The 20,613-nt window shown below is 41.6% G+C and overlaps 1 protein-coding gene across 1 annotated transcript; it reads right to left on the bottom strand.

Moving 5' to 3' along the window:
• Window positions 1–18,156: 18,156 nt before the first annotated feature.
• Window positions 18,157–20,315, bottom strand: CARTPT (CART prepropeptide). The gene is made up of 3 exons (XM_038530802.1): window positions 20,112–20,315; window positions 19,600–19,683; window positions 18,157–18,690 (listed from the first exon to the last, which is right to left on the bottom strand). The coding sequence occupies exons 1-3, from the start codon at window positions 20,268–20,270 to the stop codon at window positions 18,583–18,585; spliced, it is 351 nt and encodes a 116-aa protein (XP_038386730.1). The 5' UTR covers window positions 20,271–20,315; the 3' UTR covers window positions 18,157–18,582.
• Window positions 20,316–20,613: the final 298 nt, after the last annotated feature.

The following is a 20,613-nucleotide window of genomic DNA, read 5'->3' as shown; positions in this document are numbered from 1 at the left end:
GAGGTTCAAGAATTTGCATTTCAGTAAATTGAACACCAATAAAAAATAAATTAAAAAAAAAAAAAAGAATTTGCATTTCCAACCATTTCCCAGGGAATAACTGACACCACCCTGTGTGATGTACACCAGAAAGTCCCCTGCAACTCTGTCTTAGCAAAAACTAGAAACAAATGGGATGCCTGGGTGGCTCAGCGGTTGACCATCTACCTTCAGCTCAGGGCGTGATCCTGGAGTTGAGGGATCAAGTCCCACATTGGGCTCCCTGCATGGAGCCTGCTTCTCTCTCTGCCTGTGTCTCTGCCTCTGTGTGTGTGTGTGTGTGTGTGTGTGTGTGTGTGTGTGTGTCTCATGAATAAATAAATAAGATCTTAAAAAAAAAAAAAAAAGAAACAACCTAGGTATCCATCAATGGAAAAATGGATTTCTGTAAAGTATGGTATAAGCCCATAATAGAATACTATACAAAACTGAAAATGATGTGTTATTGTCAAATGAAACAATAGGGATCAAACTATATCCATCTATAGAAATAGAATGTTGATCTTTTTAATAAAGCAATTTTAAGAACCCCACAGACATGCGAAACACTATTTTTATAAAACTCAGAACAAACAATATATTATTAGGACATAATTAATAGAACCATTCTTATTTTAAAAGCAAGGAAATGGGGATCCCTGGGTGGCTCAGCGGTTTAAATCTTTTTTTTTTTTTTTAAACATTTTTATTTATTTATGATAGTCAGAGAGAGAGAGAGAGAGAGAGGCAGAGACACAGGCAGAGGGAGAAGCAGGCTCCATGCACCGGGAGCCCGACGTGGGATTCGATCCCGGGTCTCCAGGATCGCGCCCTGGGCCAAAGGCAGGCACTAAACCGCTGCGCCACCCAGGGATCCCGGCTCAGCAGTTTAGAGCCACCTTCAGCCCAGGGCGTGATCTTGGAGACACAGGATGGAGTCCCACGTTGGGCTCCCTGCATGGAGCCTGCTTCTCCCTCTGCCTGTGTCTCTGCCTCTCTCTCTCTCTCTGTGTGACTATCATAAATAAATAAAAATTTAAAAATAAATAAATAAATAAATAAAAATAAAAGCAAGGAAATGAAAAACAAAATTTGGGATAGTGGTTACTTCAGGGGCTAGAGAGGAGGCATAAGAAAATATTCACAAGTGTTCATATTATTATGTCTTATTAATTAAATACATGTCTTATTTTTTTTAAAGATTTTATTTATTCATTCATGACAGACACAGAGAAAGAGAGATGCAGAGACACAGGCAGAGGGAGAAGCAGGCTCCATGCAGGGAGCCTGACATGGGACTCGATCCCTGGTCCCCAGGATCACACCCCGGGCTGAAGGCAGCACTAAACCACTGGGCCACTGGGGCTGCCCAAATACATGTCTTATTATGCCATTTTCATGTATAATATATATATATATATATATATTTTTTTTTTTTTTTTTTAAGATTGTATTTATCTATTCATGAGAGACACAGAGAGAGGCAAAGACACAGGCAGAGGGAGAAGCAGGCTCCATGCAGGTAGCCTGATGGAGGACTCCATCCCTGGTCTCCAGGATCAGGCCCCAGGCTGAAGGCGGCGCTAAACCACTGAGCCACCTGAGCTGCCCCATATATTTTAAAACATTATAAAAAAAAAGATAATTAAAAAAAAAAGATAATTTAAATAACACTGTATAGCACATAATCCCAAAAATGTTTACAAAAATACATGTATTTATAGATGCAAGGGAAGAAAAGTCTGGAAGAAAAAAAATGTCACAATGTTAATAATGGCTATTTCTGGGTTGTAGAGTTTGGATATGTTTTTTCCTTTTGTATAATTGTATGTTCTCTACAATGAACATGCAATGATTTATAATTAAACAAGTTTCTTTGTATCTTCAACACATAAGGGATTCAACTTGCTGTACTCAGTTACTCTCCAAACCCTCCGTTCACTTCTGCACTAGCAGTACAAACCTGAAGAAGGACCCATTTCTGTTTGCTATAATAAATATCTCAGATGCCTTTACATGCTCTTATTAATAATAGTAGCAATGATAGCTGACGTGGATTAAGCACCTGCCATGTGCTCTCATGTTCTAAATATTAAATAAACTTTGGCTGAGCCTTACAAAAATTCAAGACCTAGGTGCAATTGGTTTTCTCATTTTACAAACGTACAAAAGGAGGTAAAGTGCTTACTTCAGTAGCTTGGATAAATCGCCCAAATCTGCGTAGCGCAGAAGGCGGTTTTCCATCAATATCAGCAAAGAGGAAAGCAAAAGTTGGCATTTCATAACTAAGTTCCGTTGTAGGACTCATTTTCTCAGAAGTAACTTGGTGAGATTTGTCTACGTATCAACAAAAAGTGGGGAGAGGACTCATGGAAAGTGTATTAGATTTCCTGATCTAATAAATTTGAGAAAGCAATTGTAATTACTGCTGATGACAGAACTTCCTGGCCAAAATCACTATCTGTCTCAATGAGCAGAGCTTGGCTATTCTTAGTCTAATCAAAACAAGCAGAAACCTGGATGACATCAGCAGTGGTCTGAATCAAAAGAGCCCTCAGTCTCCTCGGGCCTTGGGACTCCTGCCATTGGACTCACCTTCCAAAGAACCCAGAGAGCATCTGCCATGCATGTTATCGAGTGCTAGACAAAGTCTCAGTGACTAGTTCCCTCGCTCTCCATGTCAGACATATTTCATCTTTCACGCTGAGATTATCAATCATCATACTTGCCAAATACAATAGAAAATAGGTGCTATTAAAAAAAAAAGAAAATAGGTACTATTGATTTCTCTTGACATCATGCTGGGATTCTGAGACCATATTAGTCCAAAAATATTGCTTTTAACCAAAAGTGTCCTGAATCATCACCAATGAGCTTGTTTAATTTTATTCTAAAAAACAAAAAAAAAAAAACAAAAAAAAAAATTCTTCACTTCCTTTACCAAACCCACTGTGAAGGCCTCTTGGGAGCTTTCTATTTCTGTCTTCTTTTCTCTCTTTCCACCTTCCTCATACCTCAAGGATAACTTAGAATGTTTAAAAGCCCCAACTTCTGTCCTAAATAGGCAAAAAATTCTATTCAGTTTCATTTTAAGTTTTACCTTATTGGAAAGCCCAAGATCTTAAACCCACAATGGCAGCAAAAGTTGGGTGTATTTGTAGAGGCAGGACTAGGCAACCCAAACTGGGGTCTGACCAGGCCTAGAGTGACCATGGAAGCTGACAGCTTGAGCCAGCTGCCAGGAGGGACAGAGCCACACCACAGTCCAGAAGCTGAGGACAGAGGATAGCCTAGGCAGAGAAACAACACCCAATGGGTTCAATGTTATCACAAGGGCCCTTAAAAGTGGAAGTCAAGGGATCCCTGGGTGGCGCAGCGGTTTGGCGCCTGCCTTTGGCCCGGGGCGCGATCCTGGAGACCCGGGATCGAATCCCACGTCGGGCTCCCGGTGCATGGAGCCTGCTTCTCCCTCTGCCTGTGTCTCTGCCTCTCTCTCTCTCTGTGACTATCATGAATAAATAAATAAAATCTTAAAAAAAAAAAAAAAAAAAAAAAAAAGTGGAAGTCAAGGAGCTCCTGGGTGATGCAGTCAGTTAAATAACCAATTCTTGGTTTTGGCTCACATCGTGATCTCAGGGTTGTGAGATCAAGCCCCAGGTCAGGCCCTGCATTCAGTGTGGAGATTCTCTTGGGATTCTATTTGGGATTCTTTCTCCCTTACCCTTTGCCCCTCACCGTGCTCTCTTTCTGTCTGTCTCTCTCTCTAATAAATAAATCTTTTTTTAAAAGTGGAAGACCAAATTGGAAGAGGAAACAAAAGGATGGCAGCATAATATTGGCCTTACAGATAGAGGAAAGGAGCTATAAGCCAAAGAAAGTGAGTGGTCTCTAGAAGCTGGAAAAGGTAACAAAATTGATTTAATTGACCATTAAACTCTACCTACATACATTATCCGCACTGTCTTGTGAGTCGTGTACACGGCCCCTTATAACAAGCATTTCCCATAATCCCATTTCCTGTTCTTAGCATGTACTGATAGCCAGACCAACAAAAAGGTCTTGGTCTAGCTGTTGGTACATGCTAAGCCTGTCCCCAAGGAACAGAGAAGCACAACATATCCTTGGCCACGTGCTGGACTCCAAAATGCTACAGTTCCTCAACTACCTTATTTCTCTGACTTTGAAGAACCATTTTAAAGTATCCTCCCTTATAACAAACCAATGGCATTTCTCTTTATGCTCTGGACTTTGTGCCTATCTCTGGGCATCCAATGATGAGCAAAGTAGACGTTGTTCTTGTCCTTAGGAAGCTAATGAAAGAAATAGTAAATTATCATGTAAAAAAATAAAATAAAATACTTAGGCACTGTTTTAAGTACTTAACACACACTAACATTTTAGTTTCCCAATGATCCTGGACACTGTGATTATGTTCTATTCAAAAATGATAAAAATGAAGTTCACAGAAGTTAACCAGCTTGGCCAAGACTATCCATCTAAATAGAAATGCAGCTAGGATTCAATCCTAGGCCATCAGTGTCCAGATTTTGTGTTCTCGGCCTTTCTAATATATCACCTCTTCTTAATTCTAAGAATACAAATATTGCCTGTACTACCCATTTTTCTTTTACAGCAAGAACCATTTTATCTAGAGTGATAGACCAGAAATAAGATCACTAAGAGCAGAACAAGGGGAAAAAAATAAAAATCAGCATCAAATGCTTAACACCAAACCTAGAAGCCCAGTCTTGTTTCAGAAGAATCTGTTGTACCAGAAATGAACACCAGTGTTGTATCATCAAAACTCTGTACCATTTGCCTTACCCCAGAGAAGTATGAATCCTTTGCAGGTAACAGTGCTGGATATGCCTGCTGTAACCCAAAAGGGATCCCTGACCAGATTCCATATATCACATTTTCTCCTAGTGCAAAAGCTTGGATCTATACTATAGACTTAACTCACAAGAAAATGCATCTGCATTTACAGTATGAGATCATTAAGAAACCTGCTTTCAGCCAAAGACTATTTCCTCTCCTCTCAAAACCCAAATATGACCAGCACTGTGGTGGACATTGCCCAAGAGCATCAGCTGCACGTGAGGTTTTAAGTATCACTGTGAGGGGGCTCTTCCAGTGTAGAAGCCCTACTCTGTGGAGGACTTCTCCCCTGAGAACATACTCAGCTCTGTCTCCAGAATACACCAGAGTGTGACTCAGGAGGAAAGCAATAGAAAAAAAGTGTATAAGACCCTTAAATTCTCCAGCATCTGCCTGCCAAGGCCCGAGAAACCTCCACCTAGTCTCCTGTAAAACAAAGAAACATACAGGATAAAGCTAAGGCAGGATTACCAGATAGAGCTTTGACCCCAACCTCCTCTGAGAAACCCTGGTTGGACAGACTGGGCATATTTCAGAGGGTCTTGCTTCGACTGGTCTACATTGGCCTAAGCAGCCAGAATCAAAACCCTTTTGAGTGGCTTCCTTGTTCCATTGCTGTTAGATATGCTCTTTTAGTCTTAAAGAGCTCATCAGGGGTAAGAAGAGACAAGGAAAGAAAGACCTGCAGAAAACACATGCTAAAGGGGAGTCTTTCCCCTCAAGTCCCCAGGATTGGCCTCAAGCTACCTACACTGAGATCTTCCTAGAGCAGAGAGGAAGAGGAGAGACCTCCTAAGAGACAGAAGGCTCTACCTTCCATATTTAGAAAGGGAGCATTCCAAAGCATTCCAAAGCAGACATTCCAGCTGGAATAGGGAAAGTTCAGGAAGGAAAAAAAAAAAAAAAATCAAAGACTTGAACAATAATCAGAAGTGGTAACTTTCTTCCCATTTTCTCCTTTACTCCATTTTTGTGAAAAATACTAATAAAGTTAGAAACAAAAATCTTTTTAAAAAGGAAAGAAAATTTCAGCACCCAGGACACAGCTCACAGAACAATTTGTTGATTGAATGCAGGCTCACTTCTCCCCCACACAAGATAAGTGGCCAGGCTTCCAGAACAGATTCAGGATCCTATGCCTACACTGGATCAAACAAAAAGCTAGTAAAACTTTGGGTGCATTTAGCGTTAAACGCCTTCTTTGTTTTAATAGGGGGCACCGTATGTGAGACTCTACTTCCAGACACTTGATCCTTTTTGCTAAGGGGACAGGAGCAATCTGACAGTCGCTCAGCTGTAATAATGATGCTCCTTTGTTATTTCCCACAATGTCTGGAAACAAATCCTATAGAGACAAGTCACAAACACACAGAGCCTAGGAAATAATGCAGACTTTTCTTTATTCTCTGTCTTGTCTAACCTTTATTGAATACTTATTGGGTTCAGGTACTGTTCATACAATTTGTCTCATTTAGTCCTCGGGTCAACAAGACAGATCAAATCGGAAAAAAACTGCCCTCGTAGTTACCAAGAGTCATGATCTGAACAGGTAATCCATGGCTATAGGAGACAATTTCATTTGAGAGGATGTCCAGTTCTTGGTGTCACATTTTAAGAAAGTCTCCACCTGTACTAAGAACACATCTCAGTAAAAGTGACCCCATCTCCTGGCTGAAAGAATAGACCGGCTAAATCAGAGCCACATTAGCAGCACATTGATTCTAATATTCAAACAGAATTTTTACCTGCCTTATTTTATCTGATTATGCCTACTTCTACCTCCACTATCTCTGCAAAAGAAGAGTTCAAAAACATTCAAGACAAAACGCCCACCCCCGGTTTATTTATGAAATATGGTCTGTCTCCACTGAGCCTGTATTGGAGGAGGAATTACTTTTCCCTTTTCCTGAGGGACGTCATTAGCATAGTGATAATTAATGAAAGGCAGCAGCCAGAGTTTGGTAAATTATTAATGGTTTCAATCATCCGAAGAGCAGACAGCCTCTGTGTGCAGTTGTCCTTGGTGATAGCACGAGAGTACTCTGGGGAAACAGGGACAATGGACAGAAAACCAGAGCCGCGTGTTGTGTAGCTCTGCATGTATAGGTTCAGACTTTTTCATCCAAATGGAATGGGTTTTCATGCAAAAGTATTCATAGATTAAAACTGGGGGCAGATCCCTTTGGCACATGAATATTATTAGATTCTCCTTATAGAAGAGCTAAACAGAAATTAGGTCTGGACCCAAGGAGCTGTTGAAAACTTCAGAGGAAGAAAGTAGTGGGTTTTTACAGCAACCACAGAGCTTGCAGATTAGAGGGTAAAATTGAGAATTCATTAAGAGATCAATGACAAAGCGTAGTTGGAGAACGTATGCCAAAATAGGTTATTAGAGCCAAAGTGTTGGAAACAAATGTTAGAAGCTAAGATACACAAACAAAAGGAATCATAGGCAACCTGGAAAAATGAGTGATGATGCTCTTCACAGATTTCCAGGGAAGGGAGATTCAAAGCCAGTGTAGGAATCTTTCCCTTTCTGTAAGTTTACTTAAGATCCCACTTAAACAAAGCCTTCTTGTCACCTAAGATCATAAGCTCCTTGAGGGTGGCAGTTTTGACTGTTTTCTTCTCTGATGTATCACTAGAGCCTAGGACAATGCTAGACATAGAGTTAGTACTCAGAAATATTTGTTGAGTAATGAATAAGGGGATGAATAAGTGGATACAGCTATTTTACCATGCTAGATATTGGATAAAAAAGAAGTATTGAGGCCATTTCTTTCATCTTCAGTCTCTGCACCTTTTGCAGAACTTCCAACAGCACTATGTGGGGACTGAACACAATCCCCACAGGAGGTTCACAATCTTGGTGGGCCATAGGAGCTACTGCAAGAAGGCCTGGGGAAGAATGTGCCATTTTCAGTGGAAAACAAGTGGCAGTTACTAGTTATGATGACTATGTACTTGGATCTAGATTTGCTATACCTTTATTTTTTTTATAGTAAAACACCAACTCCTTGAGAAATAAGGATGTTTTCATTAATCCATTAAACAGATGTGAAAAGCAGCATTGCAAGAGAGGTGCAATCTCTTTGAAAAGTGGATCAAACTCTTGAATTCAACATACTCGATATGTCTGTAAATAAACTTATGGCATGAAAAAAAAATACTGATAAGCATTTTTCCAAAAAACCACATCAATCGTTACTTTGAGTAACAAAGAATGTACTGCCCAATTCAATGGAGATCAGAAAGAGAGTAGGAAAACATACAGTGGATTTATAAATGTGAATTCGGTCGGTGGTCATGATAAAAAGTAGTTTTAACAGAGGGTTAAGAATATAAGTCAAACTGTGGTAAGTTTAAGAATGAATGGGGGTGTGTACTTTCAGGACAACTGGTGCCTTAAGTTCATACTAGTAAGTAATCCCACAAGAAGGACAGAGAAAATGGAAAAAGAAAAAAAATTAAACGATAAAGCCAGCCTCAAAAAGGAAGCTAAATGTCCCAATGGAGCAAAATGCAATGTCATAAAAAGACCAACGCTGAGAAGTTGCTTGACTCAGGGTTCAGAAGCTGGCAGGGGCAGCTAAGAGTTTGGTTCCTATCGGGTTAAAGGACTAAAACTGTTCCAAAGCAGGGTTTGAAGCAGAGCTCTTCCAATCATGAAAACAAGCTAAATTTGTTTTAATTGCTGCTGATGACTGCTGGGTCTATAGCTGATAGAAAGTCATAAATTCAGGGAAGGAGAACAGGTCTATGGCCTTGGAAACAGGAATTAGACACACCACTGGCTGAACCCGAATCATTGCTTGGAAAAGAAGTACCAAGAAAGTTGCCCAACCGTCTGACTCTCTCTGATCCCCACGGGTCAGGAGACCCAAACCAACACTGTAAAACCTGGTTCTGGACTACAAGCCCAAGGCACTCAGGGGAGACAACACAAAAGATTACCCAAGTGCTACTTTGATTTTTAAATTTAGCCTTTAATTAATTAAAATTACAAATTCAAAAACTTAGCTGGGGACGCCTGGGTGGGTCAGTGGTTGAGCGTCTGCCTTTGGCTCAGGGGGTGACCCCGAGGTCCTGGCATCAAGTCCGTGGGGAGCCCACTTCACCCTCTGCCTATGTCTCTGCCTCTCTCTCTGTGTCTCTCATAAACAAATAAATTTTTAAAATCTATTTTTAAAAAGCAACTTAGCTCTTCCTTGTCCTATTCTTAGATCTTTTTTTTATCCTTCCTACCTAGATTTACAGTAAGCCCAACCAGGGGTGCCAGAGTGGTTCAGTCGTTTAAGCATCTGACTCTTGGTTTGGGCTCAGGTGATGATCTCAGGGTTGTGAGACTGAGATGGGGCTCAAAGGAACCCCATGTCAGGCTCCACACTCTGCGGAGTCTGCATGAGATTCTTTCACCCTCTGCCCCTCCGACTCATGCACTCTCTCTCAAATAAATAAATAATCTTTAATTAATTAAGCCCAACTGGAATCTTTCATGTCTCATCTTTCTCCAGTCACAGTTCTGAGGTCATTTAAAAATCATTAAAGAAATTGAGTTAATAATAAAAATTTCCCACTGATGAAAGAGTTGACCAGACGTCCACAGATAATCCTTCCTTACGAACTGTTTCAAAGGACCAGGAAAGTAGAGGGGAAGCAAATTCTTTAATGTACTTTTTGAGGGGACTTAGCCAAAATCAGACCAACAAGACAAGAAAACAAAATTACAAACCAATCTCTCTTAGAAATACATAAAAGACATAAAAGTTTTAGTTTTCTATGTTAACAAATCAAAGCCAAAATGTGTTACAAAATATGTCATAACTAAGTAGAGTTTATTCCATAATAGGGAAAACACCATTAGAAAATCTATCAATAAATTTGTTATGTCAAGCAGACAGGGCAAATGACCAAGTAGCACGAACAGTGTTTGGGGAGTAACTTGTAGTGGGAAGAGGAGCTGGAGCAGGTGTGTTCTCCACTGCATGCCCAGGGTAGAGAAGGATCAGATGTTAGGTCCTTGAGCTATGGGAAGGGTCAGCCAGCCACACACTTGGTGGTGCAGAGGCTACAGATGTAGGACATGGTGAAAGCTTGGACTCCAGCCCTGACCTTCCACTTCAGCACTCCACCAAGACTGATTTCTCAACCACTAGCATGTATCCATAGTGCTCTGTAGGAGGGTGACTACTTCTCCAGGATGTGCATTAAGTCAGATTATTAATAGATGAAGGAAGAAAAATAGAATTATTACCTATGAACGCAAAAAAAAGTTCTACAAAATTCAACACTCATGTTTGCAAAAAAATAAAAAGCTTATCAAGCCAACAATAAAAGGAAAATTCTTCAACCTAAGAAAGAGCATGTATTTTTAAAATTTACCAAACAAAAATAAATTTCTATGAAACTTCAGAAGCATTGTCACTGAAGTCAGGAATATGAATGTCTGCCTTCACCCCTATACCACTGACATACTGACAGACCTATTCAAAGTAATAAAATATGTTAAAGTATAAGAATTTGAAAGGAAGAGAAAACTATCCTTATTTTCAGATAACACAATTGTCTACGTGGAAAATCCCAAAGAATATGTCAGAATATTTAGAACAAATAAGAAAACTACTTGGAACACTACAGAATATCAATATATAAACACGGTATATAGCATTCCTATCTATCAAAAAACCAATTATAAAATATAATAGAATTAAAAAGCATACATACCATCAGCAACAAAAAATTGGAATCCAAATAACAAATCTAAAACTTAAAAAAAGTCTAAAAATGATACTAAGGTAAAAAGTCACACATTAGGAGATATTTGCAACACTATCCAGCCAATAAGGAAGTAGTATTCGAGATACATATGAAGAACTTCTACAAGTTGATTAGGAAAAGGCAACCCAACTGAAAAATAGGCAGAGTACATGAAAAGACAATTCACAAAAGATATAAATATATGCTCATCCTTAGTAGTCAAAGGAATACAAATTAAAATAACCATGAGATACCATTGGTAAAAATGGTATCAGATTGGCCAAAAAAAATTTAAGATTTTTTTTTTCATAAATAATCTCTACACACAATGGGAGGCCCAAACTCACAACCCCAAGATCAAGAGTCACATGCTCTTCTGACTGAGCCAGCCAGGTGTACCAGGCTGGCCAACATTTTAAAGATAACCACTCTAAGCATAGATGAGGCTCTGGAATACACCACTAGTAGGAACATAAATGGGTAAAATCATTCTAGAGAGCAAACTGGCATTATCTGGTAAAGTTGAAAATAAGCATATTGTATAACTTACCCCACAATTCCACTACTAGACCCTAGATAAACCTATACAATGCAATAAAGAGAGAGAAACCTGTGCAGGTAAGGAAGTAAGGAGAGAGAACGGGAAAAAAAGAACAAGACAGAGGAAATGATTCCTACGAGCTCTGGGCATCTGCTTCCTTACTGCACATCTATATTTCCTGCCCTCTGATCACCTTATAATAAATTCCCCCTTTAGACATAAATTCATTAGGATTGGCTTATCTATTTTTTATCACTAAATGACATCTCAGATAACTTGAGTCAAAAAGGAAATCAGATTTTAAAATTGAGTAAAAGGAGATCGGAAGATAAATAAAATGTAATCAAGGAGGGTTCAACTTCCACCCGGAACACGTGTCAAGGCAGTCTCCCCAGTGAAGGCAGCTTGTGTTAAGAGGGATTCTATTGGATAAATGTCCTCTGACTTACCAAATCTATATTGATTGCTTCGCTGAATTTTCACTTGGCCAGAGGAATGGACAAGTCACTTTACCATTAAGGCTTCTATTTCTTCATTTATAAAATGAGATTTAGGGATCCCTGGGTGGCGCAGCGGTTTAGCGCCTGCCTTTGGCCCAGGGCGCGATCCTGGAGACCCGGGATCGAATCCCACATCGGGCTCCTGGTGCATGGAGCCTGCTTCTCCCTCTGCCTATGTCTCTGCCTCTCTCTCTCTCTGTGTGTGACTATCATAAATAAATAAAAAATAATAATAATAATAATAAAATAAAATGAGATTTAATTAAGTGACCTCAAAGTTTCCTTTCAATTCTGAAATTCTGTGACCAACTCCCAAATTTTTATTTATTTGTTTGTTTGTTTGTTTATTTATTTATTTATTTATTTTATTTATTTATTTATTTATTTATTTATGACAGACGTAGAGAAAGAGAGAGAGGCAGAGACACAGGAGGAGGGAGAAGCAGGCTCCATGCCAGGAGCCCGACATGGGACTCGATCCCGGGACTCCAGGATCACGCCCGGGCCAAAGGCAAGCGCTAAACCACTGAGCCACCCAAGGATCCCCAACCCCAAAATTATGACAATGGATAAAGTAGGACACTGTGAGAATCTCAGCAAACTCCTAATAAACCCACAAAACCCAACTGCTCTAGAACCTTAAGGTTGATGTTATAAATCATGAAAGGCGATGGAATGCATAAAGTAGCAGCTCAGCTGAGGCATGGGAGCTCAATCCATTGGAAGTGTGGCTTCAAAACTTTACAGCCTTCAAAGTATTTGCCGTCATAAAGCTCTTAAGGGATGCTGAGTGGCTCAGTTGTTAAGCATCTGACTTCCACTCAGGATATGATCCTGGGGTCCTGGGATCGAGCCCTGCATTGGGCTCCCTGCTCAGCTAGAAGTCTGCTTGTCGCTCTGCCCCTCCTTGCCATTCATGCTCACTCGCTCTCTCTCTCAATAAATAAATAGATAAATAAATAAAAACTTAAAAAAAAAAGAAAACAATTAGAAACTGAATATATTTAGCTCTGGTCTCTATCCTCCCATGCCATTTTAACCATAGTTGAGGGAAAACACCATCACACATCAGGAGAGTTTGGGAAAACTACTGCTTCAGACTCTTCCTGGACAATGTCTCTAGCATCCTTCTTGTCCATCCACACCGCCCTTATCCATCCAGGCTTTCCTCACTTCTTTTCTGGCTCACGCAGTATATTCCTGCCTATGCTTTCTGTGTCCCCCTCTCTGATGCCTCCTTTGATGTGGTGTCAGAATGACCTTCCTATAACACAGCCCCGGTCATGCCCTATGAAGCCTTGGCCCTTTCACCCACAGTCATATCTGCACTTAACTTCTTGTTCACCATTTTGCACCCCACAGACTCAGTCCTCAGGCTCTTTCTAACTGCATTTTTTACACACTTTTTAAAAATATTTTATTTTTAAGTAATCTCTACACCTAACATGGGGCTCTAACACACAACCCTGAGAACAAGAGTTGCCTGCTCTACCAACTAGCCAAGCAGGTGTCCCTCCTTGCACACTTTCATTCACACTATTTCCCACATCTTAAACAAAATTTCCCCAATCTTCACATTTTGAAATATTACACATTCTTCAAAGAATACTCAAATACCACTTCCGTCTATAAGCCTTGATAATTCACCTCTGTGCCCTCTAAATTTATCCTACTCTGTCTAGTACCTAACATATCATGTCTTAAAATAAATCTGCCACATTATAGTAGAGATTAGGCTATCATCAGTTTCTATACTGCATATATATACAATTATTAAATAGATAATTTGCTTCACTTTCTTCTCAGCAGATAAGTTCATATCCTACTTCCCTTAGAAAACAGAAATAAAATAACTACCCACAACCTCTGCCAACACACATATTAAAGTCCCTTATATCTTTACATACCATACGCTCTCCTTTCTTCCCAAAGCTGTCTTTTTCCTAGCTCTGAATCCCATTCCCCCATTCCTGACAAGAGCTTCACTTCATCAATTACCTCCTCTTCCTTCTAAATGTTTGATCTCTTTCTTTTTTGCTGATTCCTCTTCTCAGTAGTTCAGGGAACATCAGTTAGAAATATCTGCATAAACTATTCTCAAGCCAAAACAGTTGTGCCGATAGACCCTCTAGACTAGAGATCCTGAACAGAGCACCTACATCTACAAAGGCAAAGGAAACAAATTAGAAACACGCATTAGCCAGGCAAGAGAGAATTATATTTAGCCAACCATCCATCAGTGAAATAAAGGACACTGAAAGCTGATGCCAGAATCACCACCCTCCCTACTCTCAGCCTTGCTTTCCCTTGAGATATTCCCGATCTATAAACATCTGCAGATTCCACTTGGTCAAGGCAAAAATGTACCTGATGGGGCCCAAAGGCGTATTTACAGAGAAAGCCACTTGACCATTCTTTATCTGGTATTCATTTTTTTCTTTTTTCTTTTTTTTAAGATTTTATTTATTTATTTGAGAAAGAGCACAAACAGGGGAAGCAGCAGAGGTAAAAGGAGAAGCAGACTCCCCACTGAGTAGGGACCCCCTGATGTGGGGCTCCTTTCCAGGACCCCGGGATCATGATCTGAGCCAAAGGCGGACACTTAACTGACTGAGCCACCCAGGCACCTCTGGTATTCATTTTCTAAGAGCCCATGGCCTCATCATGTCAACATAAATTCATAGAATTCATAAGTAGATAAAGTCATAGAATTTATTATGGCTTATATTTTTTGTTTCTTATTTATTCTCACCAAAAGACTATAAATCATTTGATTGTAAACTCAAGAACGAGGATTATGTCTGTCTTATCATTATGTTCTCAATACCCAGCACATGGAAGGCACTCAAAAAAGTGTAGAATGAATAAGACTAGCCAAAAACAAGTTCAGTAGTTCCTGTTCAGTAGTTCCTAGTAGTTCTAGGGTAGGAAGCTTCACAAAACAGTCTGAGGATATTATTTAAACTACACAATCCCAGGCAGCCTGGGTGGCTCAGCGGTTTAGGGCTCCCTTCAGCCCAGGGCCTGATCCCAGAGACCTGGGATCGAGTCCCACATCAGGCTCCCTGCAAGGAGCCTGCTTCTCCCTCTGCCTGTGTCTCTGCCTCTCTCTCTGTGTCTCTATGAATAAATAAATAAAAAATCTTTACTAAAAAATAAAAAAATAAATAAACTACACAATCCCAAATAGTCTTACCTAGTTGTCAAAGAAAAACCAGAGCTGGACCGTCATTATAACCATAGAAATAGATTTTGTTCAAGTCTACTGCAATATGGGAAAAGAGACTTCAGTACAGAACAAGGCTCAGTTCCTAATTTAGCATGGGCAAGTAAGAATTTATAGCCAAGAATTAGATGGGAAATTACTAATGGGATACATCAGGGGTCAAGGAAATTCCAGAGAAACCAACCTGACAGGATCTTTGCTAAAGACAGGCTAAAGTGCTCAGATGTCACCTGGGTGATGGTGGGAGACGAGAAGGATGGGGGGACTGTTAATAAATTGATTCAGCAGGGTGCTTGCTTCGATAGCACATATAATAAATTGATTTAGCAGTGTTCTTGCTAAAACTGGATTTTGTAAGGGAGTGCACAGAAGGAGGTCCAAGAGCCTGACTCAAGTCTGGTCAAGAAAGAATATTTTTCAATAACCAGAGTCAGATGAACCATCATCAAGCTTGTGAAGGGCATCTGGGTACCTCACTACAGCATGTGTCCCTCACAGGCCTCTGGATTCTAGCAGAGAGTGAGGGGTGAAACACCAGCAATTACCGCAGGGAAGGCAGTGGGTGCGTGTCGTTGAGAAAAGTCCTCTGGTAACTTCCACCCATCACCTCTAGACCCTGTGAGAAGCATTGCTCTAGAAACATCATTCCTATGCCTGTAATGTTCTTCAGATCTTTAGATGTAGACACTTGGTCAACTCTCAGAGCCCTGATCCTTCAGCCAATCTCAGAAGATCTCTGGGGCTCTTACACAACTGACCGCTCATGGATAACTACTCTTTTTTTTTTTTTTTTTTTAACATTTAACATTCCTATCCTCTACCACAGAGACCTTCAGTCATTAAACATAGTAAGGCATTCTATTTGAAGAGGAAGTCTAACTGATAAAATGAGAAGGCAAAGTTACGTCCCCCAAACCACTTCAGATGAAATGTTGCTATCATTAGTACAGACTGTCATTACCACCGTGAACTTGAAATTTGGATCTCCAGACAAAACTTTTGGAAAAAGCCCGCACACTGATTCCTCATTACCAGTGCCCCATAAGTCCATATCCTTCAGTCAAATGAAACAGAGAATGGGGTGACATAGAAGTAGGGGTGAAAGAGTTAAAGGGGTTCAGAACAGAATTATTTTTTGTATTAACCATTTTTTTTAAATTTTAATTAAATTCACCAACATATAGTATAATACCCAGTGCTCATCTCATCATGTGCCCTCCTCAGTGCCCGTCACCCAAAACAGATTCTTATTCCTGTCTTTTGAACCTCAAAGTCCTCCAGGAAGAGGGTCTTTTCCTCTTTGGGGAAATATTCCAGGCTGCAATAGGAAGCACCTCTCAGTGTTATCCCTCAGGGTCCTGCCTGTACACTAATCAATGATTAAAGCAATTTCCTGATCTTATTTATTTAGGACTGTCGTGAACGAGAACAGTTAAAGGACTCAAGATGAAGATTAGGATTTTAAATATTTTCTGGAAAAGTAGCAGACAATGAAACCATTAAAGAACTATTGGCAGTTTCTCAGGATTAAAATGTAAACCCATTTCAATCATAACTAAGCCTGTCAAAGAGGAATTCAAATAGCAACATGACCCCCCAAAATACATCGGCACCCGAGTGAGCTAATTTCTATTAAAGAAAGAAATGCTGGGATCCCTGGGTGGCGCAGCGGTTTAGCGCCTGCCTTTGGCCCAGGGCGCGATCCTGGAGACCCGGGATCGAATCCCACGTCGGGCTCCCGGTGCATGGAGCCTGCTTCTCCCTCTGCCTGTGTCTCTGCCTCTCTCTGTCTGTGACTATCATAAATAAATAAAAATTTAAAAAAAATACTAAAAAAAAAAAAGAAAGAAAGAAGTGCTTTCTGGGGAATTTGGGAGTCCAAACAACCTGTTCAACTGCCCAGAGTGATAGGGAAGCAAAAGGCAAATAAATCTTGGGAGGCAGAGGGATTAGAGCTGAAATCATGATTTAGGATTATGTGACCTGACCAAGATGATTTCCATCATCTCTCTTGGCCTCTGCTTCCTTCTCTGAAAAATAGTAAGAATATGTATCTTGGAAGACTATTAAGGGAATGAGCCATGCTAATAACAACAATAAGAATATTGCAGATAGCAATTATGTGTGAGAATATTTTCTCTTAGCATACTCTATTTCCCCAGGAAGCAGGGGAGGGATTTTTCTTTTTTAATGCTAATATTATGCAAGTGCCTCTTGAGTTTGCATTGTGAAGCCAGAAGCACCTGTTTGTCTCACGGTGCTGCTTCTTACATGTTATTTACTCTGACTTAAACTTAGAAATGTGACCTCAGGCAAACATTCAAAAACATTTAAAGGCTACTAACCTTTACATTTAAGATTTCTATATTTCTTGAGTTGCATCTACCACCTATCATTTGTTTCCCACCCCCCCCCCCTCGAAACTATTCACTAAAATGACTATTTTTCCTTTGAAGGGATAAATTTTCCAAGATTATCTATCAAGTAGTGGGAATGATTGGGACTCATACCCTTAAAGCACCTAATACAGCCATTTCTCTTCCTTTGGACATACAATAAGCCCCAAAGAATCCATTTTCTATCAATGAATATTTTCTAATAAAAGAGTAGCCAAAACAAAAATCCCCTTTTTTTTTCAAACTGCTTTCTTTTTTTTTTCTTTTTTTTTTTTTAAGTTTTTATTTATTTATGATAGTCACAGAGAGAGAGAGAGAGAGGCAGAGACACAGGCAGAGGGAGAAGCAGGCTCCATGCACCGGGAGCCCGACGTGGGATTCGATCCCCGATCTCCAGGATTGCGCCCTGGGCCAAAGGCAGGCACCAAACCGCTGCGCCACCCAGGGATCCCTCAAACTGCTTTCAAAGGGGCTATAGTTTGAAACAATTCATCTTTTATTATTCTCACTGTGAAAATTAAGGATTCTACTAGAGATTTTAATAAACGATATCACATCAGCTCAACTCCAACCATCTCCAATTAACACACACACACACACACACACACCTCCCCACTACCATCACCACCCCACACACCACTGCAATAAAAAAAAAAAAAAATAGAGTACACCAAAGCCTGTGTGGCAAACTCCCAATTAATGATGAAAACTCCTTGGAGCCAAGGTGCTGTTCTCCCAATAGACTGTTATTTTTAAAATATTTCTCTTTGAAAACAAAAGCATGATTAATTCTACCGTTCTTACTGAAATTACTTATGACATAGAAACAACAACACAGAATGAGCAATTATTAAAAACACTTTATTATGTATAATTTGTACATGCTGCAATTTGTGTCATTGAGGGTCATCTTCCAGGTTGTGACATCACCTACCAAGATTAACTAAGTCTAATTTTTATCCTGCCACACCACATACAAAAATACAATTTTCAAAGTGAAGTTCCCCTTCTTTACACAAAGATACGTAAGAGTTTGTCAGGTGGACGAGGAAAGAATACTTTGCACATGTATCAACACCATAAAAGGCATTATCTTTCACACAGTAACATCTAATGTGTTCTTTTATTTGTGAACAGCAGGAAAAGGGCCTCTTAACCCTCAGAGGGAAATGCAAACTTTGTTGCTACAGCTGAACCCCAGGGATGAAGGTGTGGTCCTCTCGGGGAAGTAGGGGTAGTGGGGATTTATGTAGGCGGGTGGACACCTCACAAACACTTCAAAAGGAAAGAATTGCAGGTGGTTCCTCTGGGACAGTCGCACAGCTTCCCAATCCTCGCTCCTTTTCTCACCGCACACCGTTCCCCAGCGTGGCACTGCAAATGATACAGTGTGTGGTCTCCCCAAATAAGCAAACCCAGGCTCCCAACAGGCCCACCTCCCCATCAACACAACGTCTGCCTCTTGGGTGAGATAGATGGAACCTATCACCATCACCAGAGGTGTAAGTACAGTCAGACCTGAAACACAGAGAGCTTTAACATTTCAGTGAGAGAACATAAAAAGGAAAAAAAAAAAAAGTGATTATTGAGCCCCTCCTATTTTATTCCACTCTTTATTTTTTCAGGGATATGGTACATTATTCTGGCTCTCTGAGCTGTTTATCAAAAAGACAAATAATCAACCGGACATTTTTCTAAGAAATAAACAATAGACCTGTATTTTCTCACAACCTCTGCTCCCTGCTTTCAAGTCTCCTCATACCAATGAAGGTGTGTGTGTGTGTGTGTGTCTGTGTGTGACAGAGAGAGAGAGAGAGAGAGAGAGAAAAAACACAAGTGTGCATGTGTGTAGTTCCCCAAGGAAAGTGACAAGCCAGAAACCAATAATTTTGACCTTAAAACATAGATCAGAAAAACTGGCAGTGCTCTAGCTGGCAAGAAGAAAACTGGAGGAACAAGCACCGAGTAGATTTAAGGGCTCCTCCAATTCAGAGAATTTTTCATGAGATGAGGAAAAGCTCATCCACAAGAAATGCTCCTTTTCACACAGACCCAAGAGCTGGTTCCTGGCACCAGCTCTTGGATCTCCCGAATGGCCCTTCCGCTCTCTGTCCTTAGAGACCAAGGGGCATGGTCTGGCGGCAGAAAACACAAGGCAGCCCGCAGAACTCTGTCAACCCATTACCTGATTTACCCACATCCTAGGGCGAAGGTCATATATCAGACTCAAGCTGGCATATCTCCTCTTGGGAAAACAGGAAGAGGGTGACCCCAAACCCTTACCATGGGGACTTGGCCGTACTTCTTCTCATAGATCGGAATACTTTTAGTCTTGAGCTTCTTCAGGACTTCCTGGAGCGCTTCGATCTGCAACACATTGCCCCCCCCGCCCCGGAGCCCGAAGCTGCCGCACTGGCCGCAAGCCCAGCCCAGGTGCTCACCCCCAGCCCTAGCTACGAAGCTCCCCGCACCACACTCGGCCCGGGACTCCAAGGACGGCTTGGGTGGGTGTTCACCCAACCAGCACTGCTTCCCACACTGACCGCAACTCCCTCAGCTGCTGCGGCTCCTGTTGCTCCGAGGGCCCGGGACAAGGGATTCACTATACAAACTGCCTGAAGCAGTGGGCTCCAGACGATTTCCAGATGCAAACCAGGGCTTTACTGGTTTTTTATCTGCCTGCACCCCGGCTCTGGCAACAGGGGTGGGGAGGGAAGGAGGGAGAGAGGGAGGACGGCCACAAAGGAAAGGACCAGGCGCAGACAGTCCGGGAGGGGGGTCCGGGGGATACCCACCAGCTCCTTCTCATGGGAGGCGTCGTCCACGGCGGAGTAGATGTCCAGGGCTCGGGGCTGGAGCTCAGCATCGTCCTGGGCGCGGGCACCCAGCAGAGGCAGCAGCAAGAGCAGGGCGGCACCCAGGAGGGTCAGCGGCCGGAGGCGGGGGCTCTCCATGGTGCTGAAGTCGGTGCCGCCGAGGCACCCTGCGCTCTCGCCTTTTATAGAGAGCCCGAGCCGAGGGGGGGCGGGCGCCGAAGGAAGTGGGTGTGGAGGAGGGTCCAGGTCAGCCGTCGGTAGGCAGTGCCCCGCCACCGCTTGACATCAGTGCCCGCTGGACACCGGGCGCCCGCGAACCAAGCTCTGCGCACAGAGCCAGAGCGCGGAGAACAGAGACCCGCTCCCAGGGCTGTCAGCCCCGCAGCAAGGGATGCTCCCCCAAAGGGGCCAGAGCTGAAACGGGGGGGGGGGGGGGGGCGACAGCTGAGGGATGGAGGAGGAGGAAGAGGGGGGCGGCTAG

This window comes from Canis lupus, chromosome 2 (genome assembly GCF_011100685.1).
Source record: "Canis lupus familiaris isolate Mischka breed German Shepherd chromosome 2, alternate assembly UU_Cfam_GSD_1.0, whole genome shotgun sequence".
Taxonomy (NCBI): Eukaryota; Metazoa; Chordata; class Mammalia; order Carnivora; family Canidae; genus Canis; species Canis lupus.
Note: the sequence above shows the minus strand (reverse complement) of the source record. Positions and strands in the feature narration are given on the sequence as shown.